General features: G+C 36.3%; 2 protein-coding genes, 5 non-coding genes and 2 pseudogenes across 7 annotated transcripts; all 9 read left to right on the top strand.

The window, feature by feature from the left end:
• Positions 1-1,988: 1,988 nt before the first annotated feature.
• LOC140882580 (transmembrane emp24 domain-containing protein p24delta7-like) lies at positions 1,989-4,939 on the top strand. The gene is made up of 4 exons (XM_073288663.1): positions 1,989-2,427; positions 3,417-3,626; positions 4,456-4,532; positions 4,631-4,939. The coding sequence occupies exons 1-4, from the start codon at positions 2,209-2,211 to the stop codon at positions 4,773-4,775; spliced, it is 651 nt and encodes a 216-aa protein (XP_073144764.1). The 5' UTR covers positions 1,989-2,208; the 3' UTR covers positions 4,776-4,939.
• An 8,293-nt stretch (positions 4,940-13,232) lies between these two features.
• LOC140885734 (5S ribosomal RNA) lies at positions 13,233-13,351 on the top strand. Its single transcript, XR_012151151.1, has one exon. It is a non-coding gene; the product is annotated as a 5S ribosomal RNA (ribosomal RNA).
• A 399-nt stretch (positions 13,352-13,750) lies between these two features.
• Positions 13,751-13,869, top strand: LOC140885780 (5S ribosomal RNA). The gene has a single exon (XR_012151196.1). It is a non-coding gene; the product is annotated as a 5S ribosomal RNA (ribosomal RNA).
• Positions 13,870-14,266: 397 nt separating this feature from the next.
• LOC140885598 (5S ribosomal RNA) lies at positions 14,267-14,384 on the top strand (annotated as a pseudogene).
• A 399-nt stretch (positions 14,385-14,783) lies between these two features.
• LOC140885599 (5S ribosomal RNA) lies at positions 14,784-14,902 on the top strand (annotated as a pseudogene).
• A 401-nt stretch (positions 14,903-15,303) lies between these two features.
• LOC140885629 (5S ribosomal RNA) lies at positions 15,304-15,422 on the top strand. Its single transcript, XR_012151044.1, has one exon. It is a non-coding gene; the product is annotated as a 5S ribosomal RNA (ribosomal RNA).
• A 401-nt stretch (positions 15,423-15,823) lies between these two features.
• On the top strand, positions 15,824-15,942 carry LOC140885705 (5S ribosomal RNA). The gene has a single exon (XR_012151123.1). It is a non-coding gene; the product is annotated as a 5S ribosomal RNA (ribosomal RNA).
• A 400-nt stretch (positions 15,943-16,342) lies between these two features.
• LOC140885592 (5S ribosomal RNA) lies at positions 16,343-16,461 on the top strand. Its single transcript, XR_012151036.1, has one exon. It is a non-coding gene; the product is annotated as a 5S ribosomal RNA (ribosomal RNA).
• Positions 16,462-20,995: 4,534 nt separating this feature from the next.
• On the top strand, positions 20,996-22,902 carry LOC140878241 (uncharacterized). The gene is made up of 2 exons (XM_073281844.1): positions 20,996-21,468; positions 22,827-22,902. Exons 1-2 carry the CDS (start codon positions 20,996-20,998, stop codon positions 22,900-22,902), a joined length of 549 nt encoding a protein of 182 aa, XP_073137945.1.
• The last annotated feature ends 3,127 nt before the right edge of the window (positions 22,903-26,029 follow it).

A 26,029-nucleotide genomic window follows, 5' to 3' on the forward strand; every position in this document is an offset into this window, starting at 1 on the left:
GAGATCGCTAGCTAGTCACCTAAGAAAATGGACCAAGATAAGATAAAATTGAAGCAAAAATTAATTAGATAATCTTATTCAAGAAAGGAGCTAGGGATTTTGAATTACAATAAGCATCTCTCTTTCTCCTATTTATATTAAACTATTGTAACTACAATTACAACTAACTAACCCTCTTAACTTCTTAACTTCTTCGGGTTTCTCCATAATTGTATCAGCTATACTTGCCTATTGAAGTACTCGATCATTGGCTGAAAAATTGCTACCGATCAACCAATTAGGTGATGAAACGATAATTATATTAACGGTCATATATCATACAACATATATTATATTAATCCCAACTTCGATATTAAATCATTGAAAATTAGCAGCCATTTTATTTTTCTGTCCGTTTTTGACATGCGGTATAGCCTTTCCTGTTGGTTATATATATATATATATATATATATATATATATATTTCTATAGCATGTATGTATTTTGGTATAAATGAATCTATCAAACTCCTTTACATCATGCGATTGATGTACGTATTTTGGTAAGGCTTAATTATAAATAAATAAATCAACACGATGACAATAGCAATATTCAACCAAAGAGTCGAAGATCGATCTGCGAACTCTCCATTTTTTTAGCCGTTTTCATCGAAATTGAAAGGGACCATGCACTTATATTATCATACTCTATATATCAGGCCATAAGTAACATGCATATTTCACATACTGAAAGACTCGAAAACAACATATATACTTTCGTTGGTTCATGTGTCTTATAGTTTTATAAGGAATTTGCATATGTCATCCGCAGAAAATTCCCAAAACATTGAAAGTACTCGTAGCAGTTTGCATCCAAGATCATTAACCAAAAGGGAATTGAATTAAGATGCCTATGGCAAGAGAATATCTTTCGAGTCCGTATATCGCTTGAGCAAAATATATATAGATAGGTAACTTAATATGTATACACCGGCCCCTTGAGTGGGATTAAATTATTCTAATTATGTTTTATTTTTTTTGTATCCATTCTGACCTCGTCTCTCAACGTTTCTTGGAGTTACCATTGCACAAATTAACTTTCATATATATACGTAAGCCCTAAAAATATTTTTAATTTCCCCAAAAAATATGTGAATGAATGCCTTTTCAGGCTATTGATTTAATGCAACTTTAAAGTTTAAACCATTGTAGGATTGACCAGGCTTATGATGATACCATGATAAAGATCGTACGTACGTGCAAAGAGAAGCATCAAAGTGTTGAGAAGATTGAACAAAACTAAGGAAAAACAAGACAACTCAAACACTCCAGTGGAACTGCAAACATGTACTTGCAAATTTCAGCACCATTATTCATATTTTCCACTTCATTTCAATTTCTAAATTTCGATTTTATCTTGTAAAACTGTTGCTTTGAATTCTTAATTAATGACTTGAATAATGCGTTTATGTTATTTAAAGAATTTTTACTTCATTTTCCACTGATATCGTTTAGTTGCATTGAATCAAAGATGCCAGAACTAAAGGTTAAATCGAGACTCGCATTGTTTTAATAATGACAAGTTAGATATATTTTACACGTTTTTACAGTCAATTTTTTTAAAAAAAGTTACAGTCAAATGTTTATATTTGCATACGTGGCACACTCACAAAATTCGTAGGAAAAACTGACTATATTTGATATATAAAAATAATTTTTGGAGTTTTTGGTGTCGGTTTATCAGTTTAAATATTTTTTTCTCACCCTTTTCTCTTGTTAAAAATGTAATTTTTCTTAAGATTAATCAAATAACATTTCGAGCCATATATATATATATATATACTAATTTTCCCTTTTAAAGTGAAAAAAACAAGGAACAAAAATACATAAAACCTACTCGACATCTCTGATCCAACGTGGAATGATATGATTGGTCAAGACACCTATTTCTTACAAACTCGCCAGCAATCCAAATTACCTAATATAAAAAAAAAATCAATTAAATTATTGAAATTGAGAATTAGCCTATTATTCATCAGCGGCAAAACTCTTTCGACTCTGGCTTCTCTGATTTCATCTTCCTAAAAACGGGAATCAATTTTACTTTTTTCTGTGTTAAATTTGAAGCAGCAAAAAACCCATTTCAAGTTTTGAATCTCAATCTCAAACATTCATAGAGTGGAATCCACGAACTTTTTCAAATCTTTGATTGTAAAATCGTAGTATTGGATATGGGTATCCGAATTCAAAGGCAGAGTCTTTTCTTGATTTTAGTGACTGCTCTCTTGATGTGGTTTCGGGTCGAGTCGATTCGGTTCGATCTGGAATCGGGTCACACCAAGTGTATATCGGAAGACATAAAGGCCAAAGCGATGACTGTCGGAAAGTATCATATTGTTAACCCTAATGAGGGTCAACCTTTGCCTGATTCTCACAAAGTCACTGTCCGGGTAATATTTGAATTCATACCTTTTTAATTTTGGAATTTTTAGGAATTTTTGGTTGTTAAATATCGGGAATAACGTTTTATAATCTTTTAATTTGGTTTAATTTTCTTCAATTTCGTCTCTTTTGGTGCGTGCCGTTTCTATTTCGGATCATTTTTGCTGTGTGGGAGAAACTAGTTTTAGGTGTACAATGATTTTGTTAACGCACGAAATCAATTCGCAATTAGTTGCTTTCATGATTTAGTGTAGTAATTGAGTTCAGAATTAGTCTCTGCATGGAACGGATTGTAAAAGCTTATCTTTTGTTTGATATATCATTGAATCTCCCCGTGGATAAATAAGGAATGATTTAACTAAATAACATTTGTTTGACCGTGATTTTTAAATATAATCTTCAGTTTTTTCTCTTTCTTTTGTTTTTGTATTTCTTTTGTGTTTGAAGGTTATTTTGCAAAATTTGTTTGAAGAAAGTTCATAAATCAAAAAATTTGTTTTAATTTTTATGGTTCATAAAAAAGGTTCGATCTTTTTCTTCCCTCTGTTGTCAACGCTATCAGAATATTTCTTTTGCTAATTTCTTGTAGAAAACCTTAATAGACATACTTTCTTTTGGGACTGTTTTTGTCTGCAATGAGGCTTTGGAAATTCATCTCTTGGTTGTTTATTTGTTTAAGACTCGCTTAGCAGACCATGTTTTTTAGAATTACTTGGTTGTTCGTTGTTATATGTTTCTTAGGAAATGTTATTAGAGATAGGGGCTTACTGATAATGGTTTATCCGACGTGCATGGCTGGTTTTTTTCCCTCTGCTGTTTTCGTCACTTATAATAAGAGACAGAGCACAATGGCGAGGGGGGAGATCTATATAGCCGACCCTGTTTAGTGGGATATAGGCTCGTGTGTTGCACTTTTTGTGGATTATCCTCCTTGTTTTTCGTATGTTTCTTTTACGTGGATGATTTATATGTATCTAAATTTTATTTGTGCTTGTAGGTAACATCTGCTTATGGAAACAATTATCACTATTCGGACCATGTCAGCGAGGGAACGTATTCATTTCATGCACCTGAAGAGGGTGACTACATGGCTTGCTTTTTCGCTTCTGATCACAAACCTGCTACTACCATGACAGTTGATTTTGATTGGAAATCTGGTGTTATTTCCAAGGATTGGACAAATGTTGCAAAGAAGGGTTCTGTTGAAGTAAGTTGTGTTTCATTTTCTACATCCATCGATATACTGCGGTTTTTTGCTGACATGTGCTACTGATGGAAGCGAACTCATAATTTTTTACCATTGATAAAAATGTGAAAGTGACCCCAGAACTTGAAATCTCTCCATTTTCGAGTTATAGTTCAAGTTTTTAAGTTTTTCTCTAGTTTCATCGACACTTTTTTATGAGGTTGTTTTAATTAGTAGAAGCTTGGGATTCCCTTAGTCAATCCCATCCGCATATCCAGTGGTAATCTAGGTGATCAGGGGCAGTCTCTCTCTCTCACCCCCCCCCCCCCCCCCCCCCCCCCCTCCTCTCAACTTAAACATTCAAAATTTTTAGTTTCGATAAACGTGTAAGTTTCGTGGCCACTTACTCTCAATAGCCACTCATCCAAATTCATGGATCTGCCATTGTAAGAAACTTTAGATATAGGGTTGTTTGATAAGTCAGATCCTCTCAACAACTAGCAGGAGATTGTGATTGTATATATATTTCTACTTTGACGGTGTCATGTTTGTCCTTTTATCGACTAACTCAAATAAGTGAGCCAAGAGCTGGTTGTAGAATGCTTGGTAGTGTTTGGTCACGATGTACTGTCACATGCATAGATTCAGACATAGAAGCATTTCAAGATTTACAGCCCACTCGGTGTAAAAGATTTAATTTGATTAGTCACCCACATATCCAGATTTTCAATGCGGTGCGAACTCTCGTTAGCAGAGCAGCTCGATCTGCTTCAACTCTCTGTTGTGGAATAACGAAATGGATTTTAACCATCCTTTCTATTTTAATCCTTCTCTCTTTTCATGTTCACAGTTAATGGAAATAGAATTGAAGAAAATGTTTGATACGGTCCAATCGATACATGACGAGATGTTCTATCTACGTGAGAGGTAAAGCTCTTTTAATGAACTTAACCTCACCATTTTCAACTCTGAAGAATTGTGCTATACTTCCATTGCATATTTATGTTTATTTATGGTTATTGTAGGGAAGAAGAGATGCAGTTCCTGAATAGATCAACCAACTCGAAGATGGCCTGGTTGAGCTTTCTATCCCTTGCTGTCTGCCTCTCTGTGGCAGGGCTGCAGCTATGGCATTTAAAGTCTTTCTTTGAAAAGAAGAAGCTTATTTAATTTTCTTTTTGGTTATGAAATATGAATTACATTGTAGTTTCTGGACTGTTATATGGTCTTTTGGATCTGCTTAGGGGATAAAAACATTTTTGATCCAATGAACGTGTAATTGACCTTCAAAGGTGTGTTAAAGAGGTTTTCTTGAAATAACATCATATGCTAACTTCAAGGCTAAAATAAAATAATTTGTATAAACTTTCTTTGTCGCCATTAATGTTGCATAAACATAAACCTTTATTATCATATATTAGTAACTCAATAAGTGAAAATTCTCGATGGGATGATAATTTTTTTCCATTTTAAGTCGGGCTAAAAGGATGGGTTAATTTGGGGATTTTTTTATTTTTAATTTAAAAAATGAAAATATTTTCAAATTTAATGTGCACGGTAGATATCACTTGTCGTTAACGTCACTAACTAATGATTTTTTGTCGTTAACGTCACTAACTAATGATTTTTTTTTCTTTTTTTTAAAAAAAGTCACTAACTAATAATTTACTAAAATCTCTAACATATTTGAATATTATTATATTTTTCGAAATTACCAATATATATTACTTCTTAGCATTTCCCATTGGAACATAAATTTCGTCAGAACCTATCTTCTTGTTTGTACAAATTTCCTCTCTCTATTTTTATAATGGCGGATTTATATAAACCTAAATATCTCACGCAATTGGTAAGATTTGAATCTTGCATAAAGATTTGAGCAAATTGATTAATAGTTTTTATAATTCCAGTTAGATGAAAGATCTATTTCAACAAATTATCCCCGAGAAGATTTCGAATTTCTGTCTTCTTTTTAATCGGTCATCTTAGCACATTCATAACTATTCCTAATAAATCTGTAATTTGTCAGCATTCACGTGAACCTATCGATAATTTCTTGGAATTTGATGCACATAGGGATTTGTAATTACATTGAGAAATAAAAATAAATAAATTCATTTCCTTTAAACATCAACTGGTAGTGTTTGGCACACAAGTACTCTTGTATGCATGCATTAAAATTAATTATTTTTTTAGAATCAAAAAATAGATTTTAGAGATTAAAAAAATTAAATATTTAGTTTGTAAAGAAAAAAGTATAGATTTTAGAGATATACACTATTAATAAATAATTATAATGACTAGTTAAATATGATAAGATTGCAATAAAATTTATTGGATTTAACCGTAAATAATATTGAGATAGTTTTATATCTCATAAATTTAACATTATAGTTTATAGAGGTTCTTTAGAATATTAATTAAATCCTACTATCTTGTTAAGATATATTATTATAATAAGTAACTTTGGTAGAATGACATGTCTTTAATCATATTATAATTTGACCTCATGTCAGATTGTAATGATGACATTATTTTTATTTTAATACAAATCAAAATAATTTTAAAAAATGATTAATCTAAAAAAAAAAATCCAGAAAAATATCCGGAACAATAGTATAAATAAATTTATGTAATGGATTTACTAAATCATCACACCAAATTTCAAATTTAAATCCTTCTAGTAATTAAATAAGGGCAACTTGTAGATAACTCCCTAAATCAAACATAAGTTTCAATTTACTCTTTATATTTGTCTTTCCGAAAATGTCCTTGTCTTTATTTTAATCATTATTATTTCTTGAATGATCAAATGTGGAATCGGATTCAAAATCTGATTCACTTGATTCATCAAGATAATAAATATTTTCATCGTCGGATGAAAATTCAATTGTTTCTACTGGATAGAATCCAATAGAATATATTTCTTCAAGAAGTTTAACTTTTTTTTTCTTTTTTTTTCGTTTCGTTTTGGACATTCATTTGCATAATGACCTTCTCCATTGCACAACCAACATGTGCAGTTCTTTCCTTTACCTTTTGGGCAAGGTGGTTTTTTGTTATTAAATTTTTTATAAAATTTTCTTTTATAAGGTTTTCTGAAGAAATTCCTTTTAAATTTCTTTTTCTTATAGGGAATAAATTTTCTATTAAAAGATTTATAAGGTTTATTAAATTTATTCTGTTTCTGTCGTTTTAAATGTTTGTGTGACATGTTTGTTTTGCAAACGTATTCCTTTACTGTGAATTCCATTTTGTCACAACAAAGTTTATTGTTTTGTTTGTAAGATCTGAATATTCTTTTATTTAATATTACTTCATGACATTTCTTTGTTATAACATCTTTAATGAATTTAATAGCTCCTCCTAGTGTTTTGGCATAAGCGCTAGTTAAGAATTCATCTTTACTATTTATTGGTATATTAGATATTTTATTAAAAATACTTAATTTATAATGTTCTTTTTTATCAGCATCTATTAACTGATAATAGTTTGTTTCATAATCACATATAAATTCTTCTAGATAACATAAATTACATAGTTTAATACTATCTAGAAAAAAAATTGCTCTATTTTTTTCTATGTTCTTAGCTACCAGATTAGCATCATTATTAGAAACTCCTAAAAATTCTTGGTACAAGGCATCAACAAATAGTTCGAAATATCGATGTCCTGTCATTCCTTGTGCTAGATTAGGAATTACTAGGTTTTCAGCCCAAGTTCTTACTGCTCCTACCAATGTCATTTTTATCATCCCATGAGTTAAAAATTGAATATTCTCACTTTTGTCTAATAATGGTGTTAATTGAATTTGTACTGATAGTTCATTTGCCCAATGATATATCTTTGATTTTCTTTCTTTGGCTGTTGAACAACCTAAATCTAAGATATTCTGTTTCACAAATCCTGATGTTTTTGATTCTCTAAGAATATCTCTAACATCTTTATAAGATCCAGAGTATTGGTCTCTGTTATATTTAAATTCTTCATCATCTCTTCCACCACTACCTTCTACATTCGTTCGTAGATTTAATCGTGGTCTAGAATCATCTTCAGATTCTGATTCTGAAATATCCATATCTTTGTATTGTTCTGATTCCTGATGTGAATGATATAATTCTTCTGTATTTACTCCTATTTGTTCAAAATCAGATGAGTCTGTTTCACTAAACATCTCCATACTTATGTTTGCCATAACTAAGGGGATTTCTATACCATGATTCAATTTTGAATGGTGGTTATTCTTCCATTTTTCTTTTTCCTTTATCTATTGGAAGAACTTTTTTAAGATAGTTTAATATTTCATTACTATGTCTTTCCTGTTCAATTATTGATCTAGTCGTCGCTAAATCAATATATTCTTTGAAATTCTTCTCTAATTCTTGTATTGAGAGATTGATCTTATTGATATTATTTTCTAAATCTCCTAGATCTTTTTCTAATTTTATTAAGGACGTCATTGCGATGAGGTTGATTCATTAACAATAGCTTGTTTAATTTTAAGAATATTTTGATTCATGGTTCCAATATTTTCAAGAATATCTTCATCATTTCTAGAAAATGATAATGATCTTCTTGGTACAGACTGTTTTGTGATTTGGAGGTCATCTGAACTCCAACTTTTATAGGGATTTATTTCTTCAATAAATGCTTTTCGAGGGTGTTCAATTCTTGTAATATTTTCAAACATTCTTTCAACAGAAATAGTTGGTTTTGTTGAAATTATTCCTGTTTGAGAATTATTACTTATTGCTAAACCGACAACATAGTTTATATTGATCGGATGGTTTTCTGTTAACATAAGATTATTTCTATAAAAGTAATAATCTAATGTTAAAATGTCATTTATGTTTTTATCAAAAAGAGATATATTGTATTGTGGATAAATACAAAATTTCATTTTTTTTGTAACATAAGTTTCCTTCAATTTTTCCAAGGATAGAATCCTCAAAATTACGTATCCTTTTGTCACGAACTGTGATTTCAATTGGTGTATCTATTCCTTCTCGGTAATGAGCTGATACTATTATTTCGATTCCTCCAATGTGAACATATTTCAGTTCAGATCGTTCTTTTTCACTGGCTTTTGCCATGATGGTATCAATATCTTGAGTTGTTAATAACTTCAGAGTATTAGACCTTGATTCGTTATTTATTTTACAAGATCGTTCTTTTGTACGAATCAAATAATAAATTAAATTTTTTTTAGGATTAATAAAATTTGAAATCTTGCTTAATATTCCTGGTTGGTCTATTAGATTTGTTTTTGAATTAGAAAACACTGTTTTCTGTATCTCAGCAAACTTATTCTGATTAAATATAATATTCAAATTATACTCTTGGTTCTCTTCAGATTCATCAATCTGACTATTTTGATTTGGAATTGTTACTTCTGTCATTTTAACAGATGATAGAACTTCTTAATTTTTTTAAGGCTATTAAAAGCCTTTTTGTTGAATCTATCTGTTCTAATAAATTCTGAAAATCTTCGAAACTATCAATTGAAGATTGATAATTTTTAAGATGTTTCAAATTGTTTTCACAATTTTCTATATCAAAATTTATATTTTGAGAATATAAATTAAAGATTTTCATTTTTGTATTTTCCTACATTTTTCATTTAGTAAAAATTGTTACTTTTATTATTTTGTTTTTGTTGATCGGATTTCGATAACAAAGTTTGTTCTTATTCATAACATATTGTTATGTCTTCAATTTCATCGTTTTCAGAAATTTGAATTATCATTTTCCAGTTGCTTGAAAAATGTTCTTTTTTATGATTTTTGAAATAAAAAGTTTGGAGATCTTTTATTTTATTTCATAATTGATCTATTTGACGTAAATCTTTTAGTAAGATTATTTTATCAAATAAATTTTTAATCTCAATATCTAAAGTTAATCCAGACATTAATAATCTGCTTTATTTAACCCCGCTTTGATACCAGGTTGCGGAATTCTTCAAATTCTTATGAATTTTCTCATTCATGGCTTTACAGATCTGATTCATTTATAACAGATAAATGTTTTCAGATTAGTTTGGTAGGTGACGCGGGCCGCTTCGGTGGGTCCCAGCACGTCCTAAGGGAAAAACTCCCCGAAAGACCATCTTCGGGTTGAAATTTGCAAGCGTCTCCATCTCTTAGACCGAGATGCGCGTTGTAGGTATAGAGAGGAGTTTCGCGTGAGCAGGCTGAAGCTCCCGTAACTCTCAACCAATCCAAAGTTATGTCCGTTTGAAAGTGCAGCGCCTGTTCCTTCGATCCGCAATTCGAGATACAAAACAATAAAGAATTCATTTTTTTTTTGGGTGCTATCATACCAGCACTAATGCACCGGATAACTCCGCAGTTAAGCGTGCTTGGGCGAGAGTAGTTGAAACATCTACTACTAATAATAAATGCGGAATTTTTTTTTTTTTTATTAAAATACTAATTAAAATAGATGTACATACATGCCCATACATATATGCACAAAAATAAACAGATTTAAAAATAGCTCAAATAAAATGCAACATTTAATAAATTAAATGTCTGAGTCATACATTAAATAAAAATGTTGTTCTAAACAATTAAATAAAAGTTTGCATGCACTGAAAATATTTCAATAAAAATATGTACTAGTACCAACCACTGAAAATGAATAAAAAGAACGACATGTTTAATATTCCATAAAAACATAATCATAAAGACTCAGACGACGGCCGCGGGGGATCACTGCATGTCCACTCATATGTCCTCGCCTCCGGTGGGTACTATGTCCTCTACGTACTCACCTGCACCATACCGGTGTAGTGAGCCTAGAGGCCCAACATGCTAACATAACAAGGGTTTAAAATAATTTAAATCACTTTAATACTAATACATAACATATACATGAATGAGCATGCTTAAAATATCATGAACATAACATAAACTTAAATTAAACTTGAATATCATAATAATACATAAACATTGTTGAGCAAAGTATTTTCTAACATCGCATGGTTGTATCCATAGTGTAACCTTAAATCATACATTAAATACTGATCAACGTGAAAACCAACGTACGTGGCGGTGACGAATCACCTCTTAAATTGGCAGTAAACTGCCCTTCAATAGTTCACATATGGGGACGAGTCCCCCTTAAATTGTCACACTACTTCAACTTCCAACATAAAATATTTTCTTTTGCTCAACCTTAAACATTAAATCATGCATAAAAATTATTTCATGAATGCATGTACTTAAATAAAATGTGTGTCCTTCATATATATTTAATTTTATTTCATACTAACATATAAATATAAAAAAATAACTTCCATGCATAAAAATAACTAAATATATATTCAGGACACATGCAATTTCTCATGGGTTGTACTGAACTGCTGGCCCTAACACTCAAGCCCATTTTCTTAAATTCTGGCCCATTAACATTGAGACTGGCCCATTAACATACTTAAGCCCATTAATACCTTTCTAAGCCCAATAAATCAATTAAAGCCCATTAGCACATACTTGGCCCAATAACAACTTAATCTGGCCCAATGGGCCTAAAAGCCCAAAGACTGACTCAATAATTTCCGTGGGCTCCAAAGCCCATAAAAATTATTGGACTAACTTAAAATAATTATTCAAACCCATTAAGAAACTTAAATGTAGCCCATTGCCCAATTAAAACACTTTAACTTAATAATTAACTTAAAAATAAAATACCCAAGCCCGACTAACTTAACCCGGACCCGGACCCACTAGACTTGACCCATGACTTACTGAAACCGACCCGGACCCATGACCCGACCCGGAAAGCACCTAGAACCCTAAAACCCGAAACCCTATTTCCCTTTGTGCTGCGGCCGTGAGTAGCCCTGAGCGGCTTTATAAAAACTAACCGTGCTGCCTGCTCCGGCCACCTTTGGCCATGAAACTACCGCCCATACTTAGACAACATCAAGACGGTTCTAACCCCACAAATTTTACCTCAAACGGATCTCTGTAGAGGGAGAACGAACCAAAAAAATCTACCCATAGTTTCTGCTCACGCGCAGAACGTGACCAGAGGCTTCAGGCCGTTCGGCCGCTCATCTCCGGCAACCACCGGCCGGAAAATTTACCTTTAAAACCTTCCCCAAGGTCTTGAGGTTCTAACCCAATTGGAATCACCCTCAAACTCGTCTTCAACAATGCACACGAACCATTCTCCTAAAACCGCTCAAACTGCAACCTGTTGCGCATCAAAAATAGATGGCTTCGGTTCCAGCCTGTTACACCCATAAAACCTGACCAATCTTGACCCTCGGGACCCTAACACACCAACCTAGACATGCACCAGCAGTTGGTCGTACCATGTTGGAAGAAAACATGAGTCATGATCAAACAAATGCATAAACATGTCATGAACATCAAAACCGATCCTTAAATCTGAAAATTTGAAGAAAAATCGATGCTACACTATACACACTCTATAATATCTGATAGGTACAAAAATTTGGAAGAAAAACATGTCTTGCACCGTTAAAAGAAGAGGTAGGAGCGTGTAGAACGAATCCGGGACGACGGGACGAAAAACGATCAATTTTGGAGCTTCAAAGATTATGGCTATGGAGTTGAAGTTTTCTGTCAAAACTGTGGTGGAGGCTGATGAAGAAGGGTGGGAGGCGGCTAGGAAGAGTTTGATCGGTTAAAGATTTAGTTTAGGGTTAAATATTAGATAATTACTTAAAATACAAAACCTATTTAGATAATATACTATAAAATAATAATTAAACTATTACTAATAATAAAAAATCTGATGTAAAAGCATAAATCCCGAAATTATAATTTAAGGGATTTTTAAAATTTAATAAAAGTCATTAAAATGACTTATTTTGGCTAAAAATAAATCCTTTAATAAATATATAAATAAATACTAAAATTTTCTTGACAAAATACCTTAAAATATTATTTTAAGGCTCATATAGCTCATAATTTATTTTTGGCTAAATATTTTGGTATCTCGTCCGTCCACGGTCCCGTCTACGCAATCAAAACAATTAAATACTAAAAATCATAAAAATCTCAAATTATGGGTTAAATGCTTGAAAATAAATCTTAAAACATGCACAAATAATTCACATCATAATTTAACCCATAAATCTAAAATTTTAAATAAATACATTTTCCTAATTATGCATGCGAATTTACGTACTAAAAATATTGGGTGTTACAGTAGTACTAGGATGGGTGACCCTCTGGGAAGTTCTCGTGTTCCACCACTTTTTTATTAATTTTTTTTTCTTACTCGTACTTCTTGTTCTTCCGATTCCTCGTCGTATTTTTTTCGACTCTTTCAATCCAATCCGCGGATAGAAAAGATGTAATACACTGAATCACACAACGTGGACGTGCGATCTGGGTGACGCGGGCCGCTTCGGTGGGTCCCAGCGCGCCCTTCGGGAAAAAGCCCCGAAAGACCATCTTCGGGTTGGAATTTGAGAGTCTCTGTCTCTTTGACCGAGATACGCGATGTAGGTATCGATAGGAGCTTCACGTGAGCAGGCTGAAGCTCCCGTAACTCTCAGTCGATCGAAAATTATGTCCGTTTGAAACTCCAGCTCTTGTTCCTCCGATCCGCAATTCGAGAAACAAAAAAAAAAAGAATTCATTCACTGTTGGGTGTGATCATACCAGCACTAATAAACCGGATCCCATCAGAACTCCTAAGTTAAGCGTACTTGGGCGAGAGCAGTACTAGGATGGGTGACCCCTTGGGAAGTCTTTGTGTTGCACCCCTTCTTCTTTAATTTTTTTTTTCTTACTCGTACTTCTTGTTCTTCCGATTCCTCATCGTCCTATTTCCGACTCTTTCAGTCCAATCCGCGGATAGAAAAGATGCGATAGACTGAATCATACAATGTGAACGTGCAATCTAGATGACGCGGGTCGCTTCGGTGGGTCCCAAAACGCCCTACGGGAAAAATTCCCCAAAAGACCATCTTCGGGTTGGAATTTGAGCGTCTCCGTCTATTAAACCGAGATGCGCACTGTAGGTATCGAGAGGAGCTTCGCGTGAGCAGGCTGAAGCTCCCGTAACTCTCAGCCGATCGAAAGTTATGTCCGTTTGATAGTGCAGCGCCTGTTTCTCCGATCCGCAATTCGAGACACAATACAATAAAGAATTCATTCACTGTTGGGTGCGATCATACCAGCACTAATGCACCGGATCCCATCAGAATTCCAAAGTTAAGCGTGCTTGGGTGAGAGCAATACTAGGATGGGTGACCCCTTTGGAAGTCCTCGTGTTGCAGCCCTTTTTCATTAAATTCTTTTTTTTTACTCTTCCTTCTTGTTCTTCCGATTCCTCGCTGTCCTATTTCCGACTCTTTCAGTACAATCCGCGGATAGAAAAGATGCAATAGACTGAATCACAGAACGTGAACGTGCGATCTGGGTGATGCGGGCCGCTTCGGTGGGAACCAGCGCGGCCTACGGGAAAAATGCCCCGAAAGACCATCTTTGGGTTGGAATTTGAGAGTCTCCGTCTCTTAAACAAGATGCGCGCTATAGGTATCGAGAGGAGCTTCGCGTGAGAAGGCTGAAGCTCCCGTAACTCTCAGCAGATCGAAAGTTATGTCCGTTTGAAACTGCAGCTCCTGTTCCTCCGATCCGCAATTCGATAGACAAAACAATAAAAATTTATTCACTGTTGGGTGCGATCATACCAGCACTAATGCACCGATCCCATCAGAACTCCGAAGTTAGGCGTGGTTGGGCGAGAGCAGTACTAGGATGGGTGATCCTCTAGGAAGTCCTCGTGTTGCACCCCTTTTTCATTAATTTTTTTTTTCTTACTCGTACTTCTTGTTTTTCCGATTCCTCGTCGTCCTATTTTCGAATCTTTCAGTGCAATCCGCGGATAGAAAAGATGCAATAGACTTAATCACATGACGTAAACGTGCGATCTAGGTGGCGCGGGCTGCTTTGGTGGGGCCCAGCGCACCCTACAGGAAAAACGCCCCGAAAGACCATCTCCGGGTTGTAATTTGAGCGTCTCCGTCTCTTAGACCGAGATACTTGTTGTAGGTATTGAGAGGAGCTTTGCGTGAGCAGGCTGAAGTTCCCGTAACTCTTAGCCGATCGAAAGTTATGTCCGTTTGAAACTGCAGCTCCTGTTCCTGTGATCCGCAATTCGAGAGACAAAATAATAAAGAATTCATTCACTGTTGGGTGCGATCATACTAGCACTAATGCACCGGATCCCATCAAAACTTTGAAATTAAGCTTGCTTGGGCGAGAGCAGTACTAGGATGGGTTACCCCCTATGAAGTTCTCGTGTTGCACCCCTTTTTTCATTAATTTCTTTTTTTCTTACTCGTACTTCTTGTTCTTTCGATTCCTCGCCGTCCTATTTCTGACTCTTTCAGTCCAATCCGCGGATAGAAAAGATGCAATAGACTGAATCATACGATATGAACGTGCGATCTCGATGACGCGGGCCACTTCGATGGGTCCCAGCATGACATACGGGAAAAATTCCCCGAAAGACCATCTCTGTTTTGGAATTTGAGCGTCTCCGTCTCTTTAACTGAGATACGCACTATAGGCATCAAGTGGAGCTTCGCGTGAGCAGGCTGAAGCTCTAGTAACTCTCATTCGATCGAAAGTAATGTCCGTTTGAAACTGCAGCTCCTGTTCCTCCGATCCGCAATTCGAGAGACAAAAAAATAAAGAGTTCTTTCACTGTTGGGTGCGATCATACCAGCACTAATGCACCGGATCCCATCAGAACTCTGAAGTTATGCGTGCTTGGGCAAGAGCAGTACTAGGATGGGCGACCTCCTGGGAATTCCCCGTGTTGCATCCCTTTTTTTATTAGTTTCTTTTTTTCTTACTCGTACATCTTGTTCTTCCGATTCCTCTCCGTCCTATTTCCGACTCTTTCAGTCCAATCCGCGGATAGAAAAGATGGAATAGACTGAATCACTGGACGTGAACGTGCGATCTGGGTGACGCGGGCCACTTCGGTGGGCCCCAGTGCGCCCTACGGGAAAAATGCCCCCAAAGACAATCTCCGGGTTTGAATTTGAGCTTCTCCGTCTCTTAGACCGAGATACGCGCTGTAGGTATCGAGAAGAGCTTCGCGTGAGCAAGCTGAAGCTCCCGTAACTCTTAGCAGATCGAAAGTTATGTCCGTTTTAAACTGCAGCTCCTGTTCCTCCGATCCGCAATTCGAGAGACAAAACAATAAAAAATTCTTTCACTGTTGGGTGCGATCATACCAGCACTAATGCACCGAATCCCATTAGAACTTCGAAGTTAAGCGTGCTTGGGCAAGAGCAGTACTAGGATGGGTGACCCCCTGAGAAGTCCTCGTGTTGCACCCCTTTTTCATTAATTTCTTTTTTTTTTACTCGTACTTCTTGTTTTTTCGATTCCTCGCCGTCCTATTTCCGACTCTTTCAGTCCAATCCGCGGATAGAAAAGATGCAATAGACTTAATCACACAACATGAACGTGCGATCTGGGTGACGCGGGCCACTTTGGTGGGTCCCAGCGCACCCTATGGGAAAAACGCCCCGAAAAACTATCTCCGGGTTGTAATTTGAGCGTCTCTGTCTCTTAGACCGAGATACTTGTTGTAGGTATCGAGAGGAGCTTCGCGTGAGCAAGCTGAAGCTCCCGTAACTCTTAGCCGATCGAAAGTTATTTTCGTTTGAAACTGGTGCTCCTGTTCCTTCGATCCGCAATTCGAGAGACAAAATAATAATGAATTCATTCACTGTTGGGTGCGATCATACCAGCACTAATGCACCGGATCCCATCAGAACTCCGAAGTTAAGCGTGCTTGGGCAAGAGCAGTGCTAGGATGGGTGACCCCCTGCGAAGTCCTCGTGTTGCACCCCATTTTTCATTAATTTCTTTTTTTCTTACTCGTACTTCTTGTTTTTCTGATTCCTCGCCGTCCTATTTCCGACTCTTTCAGTCCAATCCGCGGATAGAAAATATGCAATAGACTGAATCATATGATGTGAACGTGCAATCTGGGTGACGCGGGACGCTTCGGTGGGTCCCAGCGCGACATACGGGAAAAATGCCCCGAAAGACCATCTTCGTTTTGGAATTTGAGCGTCTCCGTCTCTTTAACCGATATACGTACTATAGGTATCGAGTGGAGCTTCGCGTGAGCAGGCTGAAGCTCCAGTAACTCTTAGCCGATCGAAAGTTATGTCCGTCCTGTTCCTCCGATCCGCAATTCGAGAGAAAAACAATAAAGAATTCATTCACTGTTGGGTGCGATCATACCAGCACTAATGCACCGGATCTGTAACACCCAAAAATTTTAAAACGTAAATCCGCATGCATAATTAGGAGAAATTAATTTTTAATTAAGGGTTAAATGTATTTATGTGATATTATGTGATTTATATGCATGATTTAATTTATTTTAGCATTTAACCCATAATTATGGAAATTCTAGATTTTTAAGGAATTTATTATTTTGATCACGTAGACGGGACCGTGGACGGACGAGATACCAAAATTCTTAGCCAAAAATATTTTATGAGTTTATGAGCCTTAAAATAATATTTTAAGGTATTTTGTCAGGAAAATTTTAGTATTTAATTATATATTTATTTAAGGGTTGATTTTTAGCCAAAATAAGTCATTTTAATGACCTTTATTAATTTTTTTAAAATTTCATATTATAATATTTCGGGATTTAGCAATTTCCCATTAGATTATTATTATTATTAGGGGTTTTTAAATATTAGTTTTATGGAATAATATTTATATTATTAGTAATATCTTTTTTTAACCTATTATCTACCAAAATTTAAAACAAATCAATCCCTAATCTACTCCAAATCCTAACAGCTGACTTCATCCTCCTCTCCAACCTTTCTTCATGCTTTCTTCAGAAAAATCACAGCCCCATAGCCGATCAAACCTCGTTCGTGAAGATTTTGGTCCGTTCGTTGTCCCGGAGACCCGTATATGCATCAACCTTCGTCAATCAATTAAAAAGGCATTTTTAAATCTTTCTTTTGGCCACCATATAAGCTATTAATCATGCATGACATTTTTTTTCAGATTTCATATGGTTATTTCAAAATTATGCAATTTTATGGATGTTTGATGCATGTTTGAGTGTCTACTTGACATGGCTCACGTTTTTCTTCAGCATGGCTCGGTCCAGGGGCTTGGGTTTGTGTCAGAGGTGAGTTAGGGTCCTAGAAAGGGAACCATGATCGGGCTAAGGGCTGGAGTTGGATTGGTTCAAGGCTGGGATCGAGATGGTTCAAGGCGCGACAGATTTAGGGTTCTAGAGAAGAGGCCACGGCTGGTTCATGCTAGGCCATGAACCAGCCAAGCCAGGGCTGGGTTCGAACCGGCAGGACCCTGGGAAGGTCCTGCCAGTGGCGGTCCGGTCGGTCGCGGTCGAACTGGTGTAGGGCTGCTGCACGCAGCCGAGGGGGAGGGGGAAAGGGGGGTGACGGGTTTGGGCTGGGTCTGGGTCGGTTCTGGGTGGTCCGGTTTGGGTATGGGGTGTAGTGGGTCGGGTCAGGTCGGTCCGGGTCTGGGTTAGGTGGGCCGGGCTCGAGTCTTTTAATTTTTAAGTAATTTATGTTTTAATTGGTTTTTGGGCCAATTAATTAGAAATAAAATTATTTGGGCCTCCAAATAATTTTATTTGGGATTTCAAAATTATTTTTAAGTTAGCCCAATGATTTTTATGGGCTCGTGGGCCCATAAAAATTTTTGGGTCAGTCAGTGATTTTATGGGCCAGTCAATGAACTTTTGTTAATTAATTAGTTAATGGGCCTAAATATTTTTATTTAAGCCCAATACTAATTAAGTATTTTATTTTAGTAAAAATTATAATTTTTAAAACTAGTTATTTAGTTATGGGCTTTAAGTTATTTAATGGGCTTTAAGTCAGTTAAGGGGCTTAGTAGAAAGACCAGCAGTCTGGACCAAACTATGAAAAAAATAATTAAGTCCGGAATATATATTTAATTATTTTATGCATGAAGTTTATATTTTAAGTATAAGTATATTTATTATGAAAAATCAATTAAATATATATTACGGACAAATTTTCAGTGCATGCATTTATGAAATTTTATATGTTATGATTATGATTATGTATGAGTTGAGCAAAAAAAAAATATTTTCTTGATGGAATTTGAAGTAGTGTGACATAAGTGTGGTTATCCACCATATGATATATAATTTATGCGGTAGTTTACTACCATAGGAGGTGATTTATCATCGCCACGTACGTTGGTTTATGAGACTGATCAGTCGGCACAGATAAGCGTCACACTTACGGATATGACCATAGACTGTTTCAAAAATACCATGCTCAATTATGTTATGTATGATGAAGAAAGATGATGTTTATGATTAAGATTTATGTTTTAGTATTTATGTTATGAAAAATATTTCCATGCATATGCTCATGCATCATGTATATGTATTAGTATGATTATGTGATGCATTATTTTAAACCTTGTTATCCAAGTTTAGACATGTTGAGCCCCTAGGCTCACTACGCTTATATGGTGCAGGTGAGACAGATGACTTTTTTGTAGCTCCTATCGGTGATGAGGACGTATGAGCTCACGGAGCAGTGGCTCCGTGACCGTTGGATGATTTAGGATTATTTCATATACATTTTTATTATGTTATTGATTTTAAAGCAAATTATACTTTTACTTTAGTATTTCCGCACTTGGTGTTTTTGGAGCATGCAAAACTTATTTTTATTTCATGCTGATATTATTTATCTTTTATTTTGAATTACATATATGTATGGACGTATATGTATTGTTATTATTTTTTAAAAAAAAAATTTCCGCATTTAAGTTTAAAGAGTCTTAAATGTTTCAATTGGTATCAAAGCACGGTCCTTGGAGGGTGTCCATCTGCCACGTGAAGCTCATAAATCTCACTATCGGTCTGTAAGTTTTAATTGTTTTCTTATGAATTATAAGGAGCATATGTAATGATTTAAGATTTTCATGTTAGTAAAGTTTTAGAACCCTTAAGTTATGCATTGCGATTTACGTAAAGAAAAACGTGGTAGTGCAGAATGCCTCCCAGACAGATGAATAGACGCGGAGGACCTCCACCTTCACCTCCGCAGAACCCTCTTTCAGGAGCAGGCCAATGCAAACATGATGGCTGGGATTACTGCTCTGTTGGAGCAGCAGGCGGCACGCCCGAGGCTGTCACATGAGGAGGACGTGGCTGAGCGGTTCCAGAAGAAGGGACCGAAGGAGTTTTCGGGCACTACCGATCCGCTAGTTGCTGAGGGATGGATTCGATCCCTGGAGACCATCTTCGATTACATGGGGATTACTGATGCTGACCGGGTCAAGTGTGCAACCTATATGATGAAGGGAGATGCAGCTTTATGGTGGGAGGGCGATGTCAGGGGAGTACACCTGCCTACCTTGACTTGGGCAGAGTTCAGGCGTATCTTCTACGCCAAGTACGTCACGGAGGATGTGCGCAGTCGCATGGTCCGAGAGTTTATGAGTCTCCGTCAGGGGAACAAGTCAGTGGTGGAGTACGTGAGTCAGTTTGAGAGGGGCTGCCATTTTGTGTCCTTGATTGCAGACAGTGCACCAGAGAAGCTGAGGCAGTTCGTTGAGGGATTGCGGGCTGAAATCAAGCATGACGTTCGGATGATGGACGTCACCACATATGAGGCTGCAGTTAGCAGAGCTTTGCGTTCGGAGGAGGGCAGAAAGGAGATTCAGAGAGAGCAGCAGGGTAAAAGGCAATTTCAGCCAGGATATCAGAGGGCGATTTCGCAGCCTCCTGCGAAGAAGCAGTACGTAGGGCCATCTAAGGGCCCAAATCAGCAGAAGCCGCAGGGTCAGCAGCAGCAGAGGGGTGGAGCCCCTAAGACTGGAGGAGTTCCGATTTGCCCGCAGTGTTAGAAGCCGCACACCGGGAAGTGTTTAGTGGGGTCCAATGTATGCTATCTTTGCAAGGAGCCAGGGCATATGTCTTACAACTGCCCGAAGAGAAAGAACACCACTGGGAGAGTGTTTGTCATGCAGGCTGAGGAGGCAGACCCAGATACCTCCTTAATCACCGGTATATCCTAACTTATGCTTTTAAGAAATTTTTGGGAATTTACTTCATGATCTTAATTTGCATGGGTTATCTGTTTGCATGATTAGAGTAAGATGTATTTTTTCTTGTGTTTAATTAAGAGAAATATTTATAACTTTTATTGGGAGAGAGTAAGTTTAGTATGCGATTGTTGGGATTTTCTGCGTGCACGAAGAATTCTAGTAGGAGGAAACTCCACGTATGCGTTGCTAGATTCAGGGGCTACGCATTCGTTTATCTCCCTGGAGTTTATCAAACGGATAAGCATTAAGCCCGAGGTTACTGAAACGGGGTACGATGTAACCATGCCGTCTGGACAGGTCCTTTCTACCACTAGTATCTGCAGAGGCTTGGAGATGGATTTACAGGGGCGCACTATCAGGGTAGATTTAGTGGTCCTACCATTGACTGGATTCGATCTGATTTTGGGTATGGACTGGTTGTCAGTCAACGGGGTAGTGATTGATTTCCGGCAGAGAACAGTGGCAGTGAAACCAGAGGAGGGCGACCAGTTTATTTTCTATGCATCTCCGAGCAGTGAGATCTCGTCGGTGATTTCTTATACATGTGCGAGGAAGTTATTGAGACGTGGTTGCCAGGGGTTTCTTGCCAGTGTAGTCACATCAGCAGTGCCACCTACCAGTTCCCTAGCAGAGATAGAGGTGGTACTTGACTTTTCAGATGCTTTTCCCGATGACGTTGCAGGAATTCCACCAGCGAGGGAAGTGGAGTTCAGCATTGAGTTGATGCCGGACACTGTGCCTATTTCTAAGGCACCGTATCAACTCGCTCCTACAGAGATGAAAGAGTTGAAGGAGCAGATTCAGGAACTGTTGGAGAAGGGCTTTATTCGCCCTAGCTTTTCGCCTTGGGGAGCTCTAGTGTTGTTTGTGAAAAAGAAGGATGGTAGCATGAGGCTTTGTATCGATTACCGAGAGCTCAATAGAGTCACAGTGAAGAACAAGTATCCACTGCCGAGGATTGAGGATTTGTTTGATCAGTTGCAGGGAGCTTCGTTTTCTCTAAGATCGATCTGCGATCTGGTTATCATCAGTTGAGGATCAGAGATGCAGATGTGTCCAAGACTGCTTTCCGGACACGCTATGGGCATTACGAGTTCTTGGTAATGTTGTTTGGTTTGACCAACGCTCCAGCGGTCTTCATGGATCTCATGAACCGCGTATTTCAGCCGTACCTTGATCAATTCATCATAGTCTTCATTGATGATATCTTGATCTACTCGAGGAGCATTGAGGAGCATAGACAGCACTTGCAGACAGCGTTGCAGACTTTGAGAGAGCATCGATTGTATGCGAAGTTTAGTAAGTGCGAGTTTTGGCTTGAGCAGGTGGCATTTCTAGGCCACGTGGTTTCGAGAGATGGGATAGCAGTGGATCAGAAGAAAGTGCAGGCAGTGCAGGATTGGGGAATTCCGAAGAATGCTTCACAGATTCGCAGCTTCTTGGGTTTAGCAGGCTACTACCGGAAGTTCATCAAGGGTTTTTATTCTATTGCAGTACCCTTGACTTCCTTGACCAAGAAAAATGCGAAGTTTATATGGAGTTCAGACTGCCAGAGGAGCTTCGATCAGCTTAAGGAAGCACTCACATCTGCGCCAGTGTTGGTGATGCCTGTTCCACATGAGGAGTTAGTGGTTTACACGGACGCGTCTAAGCTAGGGTTGGGCGCCGTATTGATGCAGAGTGACCGAGTCATTGCCTATGCATCGAGACAGTTGAAGATTCATGAGCAGAACTATCCGATGCATGACTTGGAGCTAGCAGCAGTGGTTTTTGCTTTGAAAATCTGGAGGCACTATCTGTATGGTGAGAAGTGCAAGATTTTCACCGATCATAAGAGTCTTAAGTACTTCTTCACCCAGAAGGAGTTGAACATGAGGCAGCGCAGATGGCTAGAGTTGGTGAAGGATTACGACTGCGACATTAACTACCATCCGGGCAAGGCTAATGTGGTGGCCGATGCAATGAGTCGAAAGACTTCAGTGGTATCCTGTTTGACAGTACAGTTGCCACTTCAGGAGGAGATATAGAGATTCGGTTTGGAATACTATTCGGGCGGTCACGCACCGAGTTTGGCAGTGTTAGTAGTACAGCCGAATCTTCGAGATCGTATCAGAGAGGGACAGCCTGTGGATGAGGAGTTACAACGGTTGAAGCAGAGAGATGAAGCCAAGGGTAGTCTCCATTCATAGGTTATAATTACAAATTTTAGTTTATAAATTGATTCGAATATGGTTAAATCAGAATTATTTAAATGATATTCATGAAATGTATCATATTCATGATCATATTCTATTTCAAACCAGTTTTTTATTATCAATCTTACATTTCTTATAAAGGATGATGACATGATTAATGTATTTTGACTATTTCTTTAAATTAAGGGCTGCAGGAGATTTAGGAAGGTTACCTTGTTTGAATGAATCTTGGTTTTGAGCAGAGGCCAAATCTTTGATTTCCCTTAACGATCACTTGATCAACTTGTACTTGCTCTATGGATCTCCAGGTTTACTCTAACCATGAATCTTCAATGGTTGGTTTCCAACCTTATCCTCCTTACGCCCTGCTTGTTTAGTTATTAGCCATAAGACTTATTTTTGTTTCTGATTTTATGTTTCTTAGTTTCTGATAGTTTTCATACGTCTTGTATGAACCAGATTGTAAGAAACTTGAGAAGAGAGAGATACTCAAACTTCACTTATTCATTTACAACACAAACATCTCCTTTTATAGGCGTGGAGAAACGCATACAGTAGTAAAAATAAAGGAAGATGGGGACCATACTACATAATGGAAAACAACTCATTTTACATCTGAGTGGATGCCTTTCACATGTGGTGTGGTCCACGATTTCATTTGTTTTTACATTGTGCCACTTTCTGAATCACTGGTACATTCGGACCATTTCTTTATTGGTTTGTCTTCTTTGACAGCTGGTTTGTCCTCTTTGACAGATGTTTCTTCTGTCTGAATGGGTTGGCAATGTCCACATTTGTGAGTGGAAATCATTGTTCTTAGTTTTTGACATAGCATTTGTTGGGTTTCTCGGGTCATGTCAACTCTTGCTTCATAGATTGGAGCTTCGAATTGAGCTAACATGGCTTGTTCTTTCTTTTGGATTGTCTCCTTGTGTCCAGTGGTTAATAAAATTTTACTGGTTGCAAAATTTATTTTAACCTTTGAGTTTCCATCAATCTTTCCTGTCTTTGAGATCATGTCAATCAATGTCTTTATTCTTATCTCAGAAAGTGTTGAGATATCCATTACTGGTTTCTCTTCATTTGATCATTCGAATAAGAACTTGTATTTTTGTTTTCGACATTGAATATATACCATTGGTTGATAGAATTTGTTATCATCACAATCTGGAAGGGTTGAGTGAATACTCAATGTTAATACTGGATCGTCCTTAAAGATTGCTTTCTTGAACTGGATGATACTATTTCTCAATTGATATGGAAATAGTTCTATTTCTTGATTGTTGGGACTGACTTCCAATCCACTTAATAATCCATTTGAAAAGAATCTTGCGACTTCATGCGCTGGAGCACCTTGTAGTGTTCTTGCTCTTGATATGCTCTGTGTGTCACAAGTTTGTAGCCAAGATTCTGCAGATGGTTTGGCTATTCTTAAATAGCTTAGTGTTTCAAAGAATTCAGTCTTGAGTTTTTCTGGAAAATTTGTTTTTTCAAAAATTGGTTTTTGTGGTCGCAGATTGACCATCTTTCTTTCTCTTGCTTCAAGGGCACTTTTAAACGTCCTTTCTTTTTTTTTTTTTCATTTTTCTCGGTGTTGGCTGTGACCACCGGTTCTTTCTTCTTTTCTTTTTCTTGGTTATCAGTGTTGGTTGTGACCACTGACTGTTTTTCATTCATCTCCATTATTTTTTTAAATGGAGTTGCTAACTTGATTGGAGTTTTTGGTGAGGATGATGATGATGATGTTGTCATCTTTTCTTTAATCCTCTGAATTTTTCCTTTTATATTCTTTTTTCTTTGTTGAAGAATCTGAATTTCTTCATCTATGTCAATCAATAATTCTTCTAATTGATTTAATTGTTCCATCCTGCACAATAAAACATATATATATATAACTGGTTAGAAATTTAACTTTTTTTCGTGAGTAACTCGGATAGTTTTATTATGCGTATCATTGCAATTATGAAATTCTTTTGCAAGAATTGAATCAATCTTCATAAATGAGATTGATTGTCTTTACTCATAGAGTAATTCATGTTTCTGAATATAAATCTCATTTCATAAATTTATATTTTTCATGCTTTCTGAAGCATGTTCGGATGACTGAAAGTCATAAAATAATTCATGTCTCTAAATATAAATCTCATTTCATCAATTTATATTCTCCATGCTTTCTAAGGCATGTTCGGATGACTCGTGGTCATTTTCTGGATCACTTAGGATCTCTTTTATTATTCCGTTACTACGGATAGTATAATTTGGATGAAGTTCTCTGGTTAATGCGCCGGGTAATGAATTATCCATTCCTTTGACATGTTGGATTTTGAACTGATAATGGTTCAATTCCAATTGCCATCTAATTAGCATTGCTGCATTTTTCCCTGCATTACTTGATATTTTCCTTGTCTTGAAATATGTTAAATTCATATTATCTGTTCTTACTAAAAATGGTTTAGGAATAAGATAAATTTCATAAGTCCTAATTGTGAATATTAAAGCTAATAATTTTTTTCATTTGAATGATAATTTAATTGTGCACCTTGAAAAGTTCCTGATGTATAATTGCATAATTCTTCATTTTTTCTAGTAGCTGTTTTAGTAAGTTCTTCTAAATTTCTTTCTCATGTATAAGCTTTTAAACATGCTCCCCAGTACTCATCTGAAGCGTATGTTTCAATTATTATTATATCTTTATTGGAAGGAAAATATAACTCAGGAAGATTACTAATTATTTTTTTTTAATAGTATCTATATAATAAGTATCTTCTTTAGACCATTTCCACTTGTAGTCTTATTTAAGTTTTACCTGAAGAGGTTTTCTATTTCTGCAAGTTTCTTAATGTAATTTTCAGAATAAGTTAATAATCCTAAAAATCTTCTTAATTGAACTTTATCCTTGATTTCACAAGGAAAATCGTGAATTTTCTTAAGTATATGCTGTTGTAAACAATGTTTTCCATCTTCTATTTGTAATCCTAAATAATTTATTTTTGTTTTAAACAATTGTGCTTTCTTTTCAGAAAGTATAATTCCATCTTTATGACAAATATCTAATACTGTCACGAGTTCTTTATAATGTTGATCTAGTGTTTTTGAATAAATTAATATGTCATCTATATAA

The sequence above is a fragment of the Henckelia pumila genome, chromosome 2 (genome assembly GCF_033568475.1).
Source record: "Henckelia pumila isolate YLH828 chromosome 2, ASM3356847v2, whole genome shotgun sequence".
Lineage (NCBI taxonomy): Eukaryota > Viridiplantae > Streptophyta > Magnoliopsida > Lamiales > Gesneriaceae > Henckelia > Henckelia pumila.